This window comes from Myotis daubentonii, chromosome 15 (genome assembly GCF_963259705.1).
Source record: "Myotis daubentonii chromosome 15, mMyoDau2.1, whole genome shotgun sequence".
Taxonomy (NCBI): Eukaryota; Metazoa; Chordata; class Mammalia; order Chiroptera; family Vespertilionidae; genus Myotis; species Myotis daubentonii.
In genome coordinates this window covers 40428959-40441417 of record NC_081854.1, presented here as the reverse complement: position 1 = coordinate 40441417, position 12459 = coordinate 40428959, and the positions used below count along the sequence as shown (strand labels likewise).

The following is a 12459-nucleotide window of genomic DNA, read 5'->3' as shown; positions in this document are numbered from 1 at the left end:
GCGGGCACTCCTTGCGCGCTGCCGCCGCGCAGGCGCAGTGAGGGGTTTCGCAGCCGCGGCGTCCGGAGCGGTACCTCAGGTCCGTCCGTGGTGCTCAGTGCCTAGTTCTTCTCGTCCTCTGCGTCAGCTATGGCGGAGGCGATGGATGTGGGCAAAGACAACGGGCCCACTCATTCCTCGACTCTGTTCGTGAGGGAAGATGGCAGCTCCATATCCTTCTACGTGCGTCCCAGCCCGGCGAAACGCCGGCTCTCGACGCTCATCCTGCACGGCGGCGGCACCCTGTGCCGGGTGCAGGAGCCGGGGGCCGTGCTGCTGGCCCAGCCCGGGGAGGCGGCGGCCGAGGCCTCGGGCGACTTCATCTCCACGCAGTACATTCTAGACTGCGTGGAGCGCAACGAGAGGCTCGATTTGGAGGCCTATCGGCTGGGCCTGGCCCCGGCGGCCGACCCGGCAGCGGAGACGAAGAGCGGGGCTCCGGCCGAGGGCGCCGCCGTGGAGCCCGAGGGGCCGCCGCTCACGGGGCGGGTCGCCTTCACCGACGCGGACGACGTGGCCATCCTCACCTACGTGAAGGAACATGCCCGCTCGACCAGCTCCGTCACGGGCAACGCCTTGTGGAAAGCGATGGAGAAAAGCACGCTCACTCCGCACTCGTGGCAGTCCCTGAAGGACCGCTACTTAAAGCACCTGCGGGGCCAGGAGCACAAGTACCTTTTGGGGGACGCCCCCGTCAGCCCGTCCTCCCAGAAACTCAAGCGGAAAGCGGAGGAAGACCCGGAGGCTGCCGACAGCGGGGGTGAGGCCTGGTGCTGCGGCCGTGCGGGTCCCTCCGCCTGTCCTGGTGCTGGTGCTGGTGGGGGCGGGGGCGGGCCCCCCATCCCCGTCCCGTCTGGCGTCCTTTTTGGCGGCTTTGGTGTCATCGTCCGGCCCCTCCCCCCTTTGACATCCGGGTAAAATTACACCATTTTCTAATCTCTTCGATTTCCTTTTTTCAATACTTAGGATATTGCCACGGTTTAATATTCAAAGGGTGTAAAAAAAAAAAAAGTACTATATCTAGAAAATGTTCTCTTGTCTACTCACCAGTTAAGCTATCCAGTTTTCTTCCCCAGAGTATAAACTTTATCAGAGAGAGTTCAGAGAGTCGTCCTGTTTTACTTTAATCATTTAGTTATTGCATTATAGGTGACATACAATATTATGTTAGCTGCAGGCGTACAGCATGGTGATTAGGTATTTGTATGCATCATGAAATGATCACCATGAGTGTAGTCACCATACAAGGTTGCCGACTGTATTCTGTATGCCAGCGGTTTTCAACTGTGCGCTGCAGGAATTTTCACCAACGTGCAATACCTGACTAGACAGAGGCACTGACCTCGTTTCCCTTAGATTGTCAAGTAATAAAATGACAGCAGCCAACACAGCAATAGCCCTCCAGTGTGAATGAATCAAAATTGTACCTTTCTTTGGTAAGATGGGCAAAAACATATATATTTTGGTGTGCCGCAGAATTTTAGTAATCAGCTTATGGGTGCCATAAGATGGAAAAAGTTGAAAATCCCTGCCCTGTGCTGTACATTACATCCTGGGACTTATAACTGGAAATGTGTACCTCTTAGTCCCCCTTACCTATTTTGCCTGCCCCCACTCCCACCCCATTCCCCTGCCTTCTGGCAGCCACCAGTTTGAGGACATATTTCTCCTGTGTTCAGGTAGATTCAGTATAAACCATTTTAAAGGCAAGCCAGATCAGTTTATTTTTCTGTTTTGGCTTAATTGAATGTGTATCCACTTAAGAAGGTTCTCGGCTATTGGAAGTCGCTTCCTGGTCTCATGGGTGAAGTGAATGTTTTTTAAAAATATATTTTTATTGATTTCAGAGAGGAAGGAAGAGGAAGAGATAGAAACATCAATGATGCGAGGGAATCACTGATTGGCTGCCTCCTGCATGCTCCCCACTGGGGGTCGAGCCCGCAACCCCGGCATGTGCCGATGACTGGAATCGAACCTGCAGACGCTTTAGTCTGCAGGTCCACGCTCTATCCATTAAGCCAAGAAGTGAGTTTTTAAGGCAGGTGAATTGAATGTTGAGACGCAGGCCTGGTTAGTGCTCAGTGCAAAGGCTTTAAGGCACTTCACTTTTTACATAATAATGGCTATTGGAACTTAGATTGACAAACCCATTTGTTTAAAGAAGCTTGCTTTCTCTCTACTTCCCTTCTGTTATGTAACAGTTAAAGTCTGGGGAGGTAATATCTATTTCTCCTTTCGGTATGCTTTGTAGAATTTTGTTTTTCGTAAAAGCGACATTTCAGATTTATTCATTCAACAGAGATTTGGGTGCCAGACACTGTTATCCTGCTGGGATGCACAATAAGTTAAAGTCCCTGTGGTCATGGAGCTTAAGATGCTAGCTGGGAAGTGGTAAGTGCTATAGAGAAAAATCAGGGTAAAGGTTGGGGAGGAGGTTGTTTTCCATAGGGTTATAGGGAAGGTCACGATGATGAGCTGATATTTGAGGAGAGACCAAAGGAAATGAGAGTAAGCCAGGTGGTTATCTGAGGAAGTGTTTCAGATAGAGGGAATAAGTGCAAAGGCCCTGAGGTGGAAATATTTTCTTGGAGCAACAAAGAAATCACTGTGGCTGGAATGGAGTAAACGAGAGGGAGCATTCTAGGAGAGGACAGGGCTAGGTGTGTGGGCGAAGTAGATCATTTAGGACCTTGCTTTTAAATCAGTGATATTGGGACTACTGGCAAGCCATTTGAGACGTGGGACAAAATTAGGCTGACTCACCCACTCGAAATAGTATTTTGATGATCAGACATTTAAATGTAAAAATTAAAATCCTAAAGTGACTAAGAGAAAATGTGAATATACTTTTTAATATTAGCATGGTGATAATCCTAAAATCAAGAAGACTAAGGAAACATTTTCTAAATTTGATTACTTAAAATTAAAAGCTTTTTTCCAGCAGATGTAGCTCAGTGATTGATCGACGACCCATGAACCAAGAGGTCCCTGGTTCAATTCCTGGTCAGGGCACATGCCTGGGTTGCGGACTCAATCCCCATAAGGGACATGCAGGAGATCATTGTTTCTCATCGATGTTTCTATCTCTCTATCTCTCTCCCTTCCTCTCTCTCTGAAATCAATAAAAACATATTTTAATGTTTTAAAAAATAAAAACTTCTCATGATAAAGTCGGAGGGCAGACTGGAAAAATATTTCCAATACATTGCAACAGAGTTAGTTTCCTTAATGTCCAAAGAGCTTGCAAAAGCTAGTAACCAAAAAAGAAAAACTAGTAGAAAAATGAGCAAAGGAAATGGAACAAGAAGTTTCCAGAAAAGGAAATAAATGGCCATAAACAATGGAGAAATATTGTTATTAAATAAAAATAAACTAGACCCTGAACAGAGGACCAAATAAGCCATGCCTGAACTTTCTGACCCATGGAAACTATGAAATAAGTGTGTGTATGTGTGTTTAAAGTAAACTAGAGCAAGGAAATGTCATATTTTATCTATCAAACTGGCAAAAATTAACAAAATGAGTAATATCCAAAGTTAGGGAGGTATATGCAAACAAATACACTCCTACACTGTTAATAGAAGAAAATTGATACAATATCTTTGAAGGAACTTTGCTTTTTAAATTGTTTAAATTGCTTGTTCCCTTAACCTAGGCAATATTGCTTCTAGGAATTTATCCTACAGATATACAGAACACAAAAGGGTCAAATAGTGAAAAGTAAGTCTCCTTGCTATATACCCCTTCCCCTGGTTCCTCTCCCAGAGGCAACCATTACTGTTGTCCTTGTTATGTGTACTTTTTGCTAATGATAATACTAGTATATCCTAGAAACCAGTTCTGCCGTGTGTGTGTGTTTTTTAACTTAATAATGATAGACCTTGAAGTCTTTGTGTCTGTGTTGCTTCAACTCATTATTTGCTTATTGATTGCATTGTATTCCATTTTGGGAATGAACTATAATTTGTTCATTTTATTATAGAAAATTTCAAACGTTTATAAAAGTAGAATAGTATAATGAACTATACTGCATGTACCCCATTGCCCAACTTCACGTGATTATAGTTCATGGTCAGTTTTTTTACATTTATTTCTTTCAATCCAGACTTTTGAGATTATTTATTTATTTATTATGTCCTCACCTGAGGACATGCTTAGAGGAAGGGAGAAAGAGAGAAACATTAACCAGTTGCTGATTGCCTTCTGTACACTCTCTGACTAGGGATCAAACCAGCAACCCAGGTATGTGCCCTGACTGGGAATAGAACTGGCAACCCTTCAGTGCATGGGACGATGCTCAACCAACTGAGCCACTCCAGCCAGGCAGACTTTTGGTATTATTTTGAAGTAAATGCCAAGCATCATGCATTTTATTTATTTCAGCATTATCTCCAAAAGATAAGGCTTTTTAAAAATTACTATTTAAAAATTTATATAAAAGAAAATTTACTTATTTTTGTATACAGTTTATGCATTTTTTTTCAGTTTATGCATTTTTAAAATATATATTTTTTATTAATTTCAGAGAGGAGGGGACAGGGAGAGAAAGATAGAAACATCAATGGTGAGAGAGAACCATTGATTGGCTGCCTCCTGCACGTTCCACACTGGGGATCGAGCCCGCAACCTCGGCATGTGCCCTGACTGGGAATCAAACCATAACCTCCTGGTTCATAGATTGACACTCAGCCACTGAGCCACCCTGTCTGGGCAGTTTATGCATTTTCAAAATTTATTTTTTATTGTGGTAAAATGCACGTCACATAAAACTTACCATTTAGCTGGTTTTAATTGTTCAGTGGCATTAAGTACATTCATATCAGAACTTTTTGATATTCCAAAACTGAAATTCTGTATCCATTAAATACTCCCCATTTCTCACTCCCCCAGCCCCTGACAAGCACTGTTTTACTTTTTGTCTCTGAATTTAGTCTCTCTAGGTACTTTATATAAGTGGAGTCGTACAATATTTGTTCTGGTTATTTCACTTAGAATAATGTATTGTGTCAGAATTTCATTTATTTTTAAGGCTAAATAATATTCCACTGTATATCTACACCACTTTTTGTTTATCCACCAATGGACATTTGGGTTTTTTCTGTCTCTTGGCTATTGTGAATAATGCTGCTATGGATATGGGTATAGTAAAATCTGTTTGAGACCCTGCTTTCATTTTTGGGGAGCAAAAACCCAGAAGTGGAATTGCTCATGCATATGCTAATTTTATGTGTAATAGTTTGAGGAACTATCGGACCATTTCCCAGTTATGTGTTTTAACATGTATAGATTTGTGTAACCACCACCAAAAATCAGGATATAGAATAGTTCCATCACAAAAATAGTTCCATCTATCCTTTGTGTAGATAGTATGTGGTAGATTGTGGTATAGCCCCCAGATCTGCCTTCAGCAGCTGGGAGAGCTGCCTTGTCTAAAGTCCTATCATCTTAGAGCGGCGGATATCCAGTGACTGATCTATATACAGTTTTAAAGTCTTGGCTCCCTTGCCCCAACTGGGTCAACCCTGAAGGACCTTCTAGCTTCAGATGAGGCCTTGTTGGCACTCTTTCACAACTCAATTTTTCTCTGTCTGTCCTGCTTTCTCCACTTCAATGGGTGTTTTCCCAGGCAGTTTATGCATTTTTAAAATATATATTTTTTATTAATTTCAGAGAGGAGGGGACAGGGAGAGAAAGATAGAAACATCAATGGTGAGAGAGAACCATTGATTGGCTGCCTCCTGCACGTTCCTTTGTGTAGATAGTATGTGGTACTATGTGGCAGCCAATCAATGGTTCTCTCTCACCATTGATGTTTCTATCTTTCTCTCCCTGTCCCCTCCTCTCTGAAATTAATGTTCTCTGATAAACACCTTATATAGTAACCTCCACCTCAGGATCTGCTTCCCAGAGAACCCAGTTTATTCCAGTTTTGTTAATTTGAAAAATCCATTAATACAAGACAAAAAAAATGCATTAAGCTTGAAGAGTATTTTTATTTTACATATAAGGACCTAGGAAAATTACCACCGTTTGTATAGTACAATTTTTCAGAAGCAAGAGCAGAAATTATTGAATATGCATGTCTTATGTTTTTCTTCTCCTTCTGATAAAAAAACAGATGTCTTATAATGGAAAAAAAAGTACAGGCTCGCTTTTGGTCCAGAGCTCACAGAGCATGCACTATATTTATGTTTTCTGTAAAAGAGGCTCATTCTAATCTAGTGCTGTTCTTCTCTGTAATAGAACCACAGAATAAGAGAACTCCCGACTTGCCTGAAGAAGAAGAGGAAGAGGAGGAAGAAGAGGAAGAAGAATTTGTAAAGGAAGAGATCAAGGAGAATGAAGAAGTAGTCAAAAAGATGCTTATAGAAGCCACCCGGGGGTTTGAGGAGGTTGTGGTATGTTAACTAGATTTAACTCATTTTTTTCTGTATCTGCATTCTTCTCCTTTGAAATTGGTCCTCCCATCTACCCTTTTTATATACCCAGTGCCCAGAAAGGTAAAAGAGAAGTTCAAGGTGGAAGAGGGAAATGGAAAGTGCAACTGCTCTAGGTTCTAGGCATGTAGTTTTTGCTTTTTGACAGGAAAGCATGAGGGGGATAAGTAGAAAAGTTGGGGCAAATTCCTTTTAAACAGTATAAAACATCCCATTTTTAGTACTTTGATCTCAGTATAAGTTTTTCAAAGTTAGCATTTTATAAAAAAAATTTTATGCTTCTCAGGAACATAAATATAATTTTAAAAAGAGTTTAATTTCTTAACCAAGCAAGTTGTTTTTTGTGTATTAAGAGCTTTTTAGGAAAATTTTAGCTCTTCCATATTCAGTCTCACTTCTAATACTCTGTTGAAATCCCATATTTAATCATCATTATAGAGTAAGGCAGGGGCCATAGAATACTGAACAGTAATTGAAAAAAACCTCCAAATTATATGTGCATATCTTCTCTAAGAAAAAGGATATTTTATTTATTTTTAATACATGTTTTTATTGATTTCAGAAAGGAATGGAGAGGAAGAGAGAGATAGAGACATCACTGATGAGAGAGAGTCACTGATTGGCTGCCTCCACGCCCCACACTGGGGATTGAGCCCGAAATTTGGGCAATGTGCCATGATTGGGAATTGAACCGTAACCTGGTTCATAGGTCGAAGCTCAACCATTTAGCCACACCGGCTGGGGGGAAAAGGGTCTTTTAAATGAACTTTTCTTATTAACGCACAAAAAAGTGGTTAGGCCTCAGTCTAAATCAGGAAAATAAAGTTTCTGTAACTGGTGAGTGAAGGAATGCACAAAAATTGGCAGAATTCAGGGATTGTTTGCCTTGTGTAATCTGAGTTTTGTTTTATTATTTGATATTACATAGATTAATTTTCCATAAACTTCCAAATGCTCTCAACAGCTCCCAAACATGGCCTACATAGGTCTCTTCTCACATAACATATTTTATAATGTGGCTAAATGTAGTATTGTTTAGAGGCCCTAATACAGCAATGGTTTTTTTTGTGTGTGTGTGTGTGCGTGTGTGTGTGTTTTGTTTTTATATTGATTTCAGAGAAGAAGGGTGGGGGAGAGATAACTAGAAACACGAACGATGAGAGAGAGTCAGTTGGCTGCCTCCTGCACCATCCCCACTGGGGGATTGAGCCCACAACCTGGGTATGTGTCCTTGACCAGAATCGAACCTAGGACCCTTCAGTCTGCAGGCTGATGCTCTATCCACTGAGCCAAACCAGCTGTACCTACAGCAATGGTTTTTTACTACTTATGTGCAGCCATTGATATGTAGTGAGGATGGATTAATGATAAGCAAAACAGATACAATTTCTCTCCTTATAGAGCTTATAATTTGGGAATGAAGTCACTTTTAACAAATAATGTAATACTGCCCTATCTGGTTTGGCTCAATGGATAGAACATCGGCCTGCAGACTGAAGGGTTCCAGGTTTAATTCTGGTCAAGGGCACATGCCTGTTTGCAGGCTGGATCCCCAGTGGGGGTGTGCAGAAAGCAGCTGATCAATGATTCTCTCTCATCATTGATGTTTTTCTCTCTCCCTTCCTCTCTGAAATCAATAAAAAAAATATATAAAACAAAAAGAACAGTATTCTTAAAAACAAAACAAAAAATACCCCAAATAATCTACTGCAAAAATATACACATGTGTATGCATATACGCATATTTTTTTCATGTTCAGTGTAGCTTCTAATGTTCTTTTGGGATACCATAGATAATTATACATATACATACATACAGATGCACGTTTGTACACACACACACCCCACCTGCACACACATTTTTCTTAGCCTGCTATCACATATGTACATACATACGTATATATACATACACAGACACACATTCAAGACAAATAAATGTAAGAAGGAACATGGCATATTAGAGAAACTGGAGGAAGTCCAGTGTGACTAGAGTGAAAAGGGCAAGGAGAAGGTAATTGGGAGAGACCAGATATTGCAAGACTAAGTGTAACTGGGTAATTAGACTCATTTTATTTATCACTTTCTCTAGGTGGAGGAAAGCCCTGATTTTGAAATACACATAACAATGTGTGATGATGATCCACCCACACCTGAAGAAGACTCAGAAACACAGCCTGATGAGGAAGAAGAAGGAAAAGTTTCTCCACCAGAAGTGGGAGCTGCAATTAAGATCATCCGGCAGTTAATGGAAAAGTTTAACTTGGATCTGTCAACAGTTACACAGGCCTTCCTAAAAAATAGTGGTGAGGTGGAGGCTACCACCTCCTTTTTAGAGTCTGGTCAGAGGGCTGATGGGTATCCCATTTGGTCCCGACAGGATGACTTAGATTTGCAAAAGGGTGATGAGGATGCCCGAGATACATTGGTCAAAAAATTTGGTGCTCAGAATGTAGCTCGGAGAATTGAATTCCGAAAGAAATAATTGACAGGATAACGAGAAAAGAAAAGAGGTGTGGCAGATGGGGTGGTATTTTGTGACCATTGAACTTCAGAGATTTTTATGTTGGAACTGACACATCTTCTGACCAAATGCTGTCATTGCTCTGTGAGTCCAAGATTTTATAGCCACGCAGAGTTGTGTAGGATAAAAATAAAAGATATTGGATATATCTAGAGCTGTCCCTGGCAGTATCAGTGTTTCTTGAAGGAAAATATAAACCAGAGAGAGGTTGGTAATCTTTTTTTGGAATGGAACCTGTATCTTACTGTACAGGAGCTAATCCAGTCAAAGGAAGAAAATTGGAAGACAGGTCTTTGCAGGCAGTGTGAATAAAGAGCCTCCTGTCCTTTGGCAGAAGCTCCTCTAGATTGTGATAGATTCTAAGTCAAGAATTTAGAAATATGGAAAGATTTCATTACAAGGCCTTGAACATGGATTACCCCAAACCTTTGCATCCCCCAGTGAGCTCTGATTTCTAAGATCATCCGACAGTTAATGGAAAAGTTTAACTTGGATCTGTCAACTACTTTGAAAACCCCATGTTTCCTTTGCTAACTTAATATTTGGGGACCCTGCTCCTTGGCTGTTCTTTGAGTCCTTGTCAGTCAAGCATCTAACATGTTTCTTTACCTATCACCCAGTTTTGTTTAGAGTCTCAAGAATAGTCTTACTTGGTTACTAGTAATAATGTGTTTCTATTTGTTGAGGATAATTTTGTGATAAGCTTGTGTTAGAGTTAAAAATTAGTGAATTAATTCCTCTTCGTTGTGTTGCTTTTGTTACTGAAAATAAATGGAACTTTGTATTTGAGTGTCCAATAAGTGTTTGATTGTATTCACAAAAATTTTTAGGTATAAAAACCATAAAGGAACTGACCTTTTTGCTTATTATTTAGATAATCAATAAAGTACTTCCATTTTAGAACTATTAGGTCATGAGCAAAATGGATGGAGCAGAGATCTGTGTTAAGACTGTGAAAGATGGCAAAATAGTGTGAACTGCTGAGAGCCAAAGGGGAGAGAAGCCCATCTGAAACAATCAGGAACTATCAGGTGTGTAACAGGAGGTATGAGTATCTTACCCATATCCCCATGCCCACAACACAGAGTAGAACTTTTATTTGGGTTTCCAAGTGATTTCTCCTGCCCTTTCATTAGTCTGGTCCTGAACAGGATGAGTTCATAGTTTATCATCCTTTATTTATTTTATTATTTTAAAAAATATATTTTTATTGATTTCAGAGAGGAAGGGAGAGGGAGAGAGAGAAATACCAATGATGAGAGAGAGAATCATTGATTGGCTGCCTCCTGCACGCCCCCTACTAGGTATTGAGCCTGCAAGCCTGGGCATGTGCCCTTGACCGGAATCGAGCCCAGGACCCTTTGGTCTGCAGGCCGATGCTCTATCTACTGAGCCAAACCAGCTAGGGCTTGTTTATCGTCCTTTAAATTGCACTGATCCTGCCTCCAAAGAAAGGAGGCCTGGACCAGTTTCCATGAGAATGATGTTATCTTCCTCCTCCTGAAAGTGAACTTTGCATTACGTGGAAAAGAGCCTGAAAATGTTCACTGAGGTGCAACTGGAATCCTTGAGTGTCCTTTTTATGTGGAAATAGTACTCAGAAAAGTTTGTACCTTTTCCTGAATATTTGGGGATTGCAGGAGTTGACCTAAACCAGTGATGGCTAACCTTTTGAGCTTGGCGTGTCAGCATTTTGAAAAACCCTAACTTAACTCTGGTGCCGTGTCACATATAGAAATTTTTTTATCTTTGCAACCAGAGTAAAACAAAGACTTAGATTTTTGATATTTATTTTATATATTTAAATGCCATTTAACAAAGAAAAATCAACCAAAAAAATGAGTTTGCGTGTCATAGGTTCGCCATCACTGACCTAAAGACTTGAGGTTTTACCCTAGCTTGTTTGACTCAGTGGATAAAATGTCTGCCCTTGGAGTGAAGGGTCCCAGGTTTAATACCCGTCAAGGGCTGGCACCTCATACCTTGGTTGTAGGCTCAATCCCCAGCCCTGGTTGGGGTGTGTATGGGAGGCAACCAATTGATGTGTCTGTCTCTTCCTCTCCCTTCTACTGTCTCTAAAAATCAATGGAAAAATATCCTTGGGTGAGGAATAACAAAAAAGTAAAGTAAAAAAAGGATTGAGGTTTCTAAATATTGTTGGTGCAATTAGCCGAGGGAATGAGATGGGTCTCCAGCTGAGCTGTGTGTTGTGTGGCTCAGTGTGTCCCTTCCCGAGGGTCCCATTCTGCAATCAGAGCCTGGCACCACTCATCCCACCATTTCCCAATGTAAGATATGTCCATCTGATCCAGATCCTGTAATTGGTGTTTTTTGTGGTCAGGATGAGGCTGAGAATAGTCCTTCAACTGTAGTGTTCCTGTGGCAGTCTGTTCTTCGTGATTCTGGCATTTTTCTTGGTTTTGGAGCCAGAAAGAATTGTGAGCATTGGAGAGGCCCCCTCCTGGAGTCAGCAGTATTGGCAGGTAGTTTATAAGTGTCCAAGTAGAGGGAGGGTTCTCTCCTCCCTGCCCAGCCTGCATGGGCTGCACCATCATGACAATTGGTCCTTGGCTCACAGAAGGGACAGAGGACACATGGGATGGGAGTAGAGCAGGTAGAGATGTTTGGTTATTGCTGAAAACATTGGAGGAAGGAAAATGAGACCCGCATGAGAGCATGGGCAGGTTGATTTGGTGCTGCTGAAGTGTCAGATCTCGTGTCCCATTTGGGCCCTCTGCCAAGGAATTCACAGGCTTACTTCTGCTCTGCCCTGGGTGAGGAGATCTTTGGTTCTGAAACCACATGTATGGAAGGAGAAGGGGAGACATGGACATCATAAGTTAAGCAATTCTGGCACCACTTCTCAAACTGTGTAAAGCAAAGGCAATATTAACATAGGCCCTAATATCAGGATGAATAAATATATATATATATATATATATATATATATATATATATATATATATATATATATATATATATATATACTAGAGGCCAGGTGCACAAAAATTTGCACTCGGGGGTAGGGGGTCCCTCAGCCAGGCCTGTGCCCTTTCGCAGTCTGGGACCCCTCGGGGGTGACCACTTGCTGGCTTAGGCCTGCTCCCCAGGGGATTGGGCCTAAGATGGCAATCAGACATCCCTCTGGCAGCCCAGCAGCCGTTGGGGGATGTCCACTTGCCAGCGGGGAGCAGACCTAAACTGCAGTCGGACATCCTTAGCGCTGCTGAGGAGGCAGGAGAGGCTTCCACCACCACTGCTGTACTGGCAGCCGTCAGCCTGGCATGTGGCTGAGCAGAGCTCCCCCCTGTGAGAGTGCACTGACCACCAGAGGGCAGCTCCTGCAATGAGCATCTGCCCCCTGGTGGTCAGTGTGTGTCATAGTGAACAGTCATTCCCAGTCTTTCTGCTGTTAGGGTCAGTTTGTATATTACCCTTTTGCTATATAGGATTGAGGCCTGG

The 12459-nt window shown here is 41.9% G+C and overlaps 2 protein-coding genes across 2 annotated transcripts; one reads left to right on the top strand and one right to left on the bottom strand.

Annotated features, from left to right (window-relative positions):
* The first annotated feature begins 129 nt into the window (after positions 1 to 129).
* Positions 130 to 9896, top strand: TERF2IP (TERF2 interacting protein). The gene is made up of 3 exons (XM_059667402.1): positions 130 to 799; positions 6283 to 6437; positions 8566 to 9896. The coding sequence occupies exons 1-3, from the start codon at positions 130 to 132 to the stop codon at positions 8956 to 8958; spliced, it is 1218 nt and encodes a 405-aa protein (XP_059523385.1). The 3' UTR covers positions 8959 to 9896.
* A 1317-nt stretch (positions 9897 to 11213) lies between these two features.
* DUXB (double homeobox B) lies at positions 11214 to 11824 on the bottom strand. Its single transcript, XM_059667403.1, has one exon. The coding sequence runs from the start codon at positions 11799 to 11801 to the stop codon at positions 11214 to 11216; it is 588 nt and encodes a 195-aa protein (XP_059523386.1). The 5' UTR covers positions 11802 to 11824.
* Between the last annotated feature and the right edge of the window lie 635 nt (positions 11825 to 12459).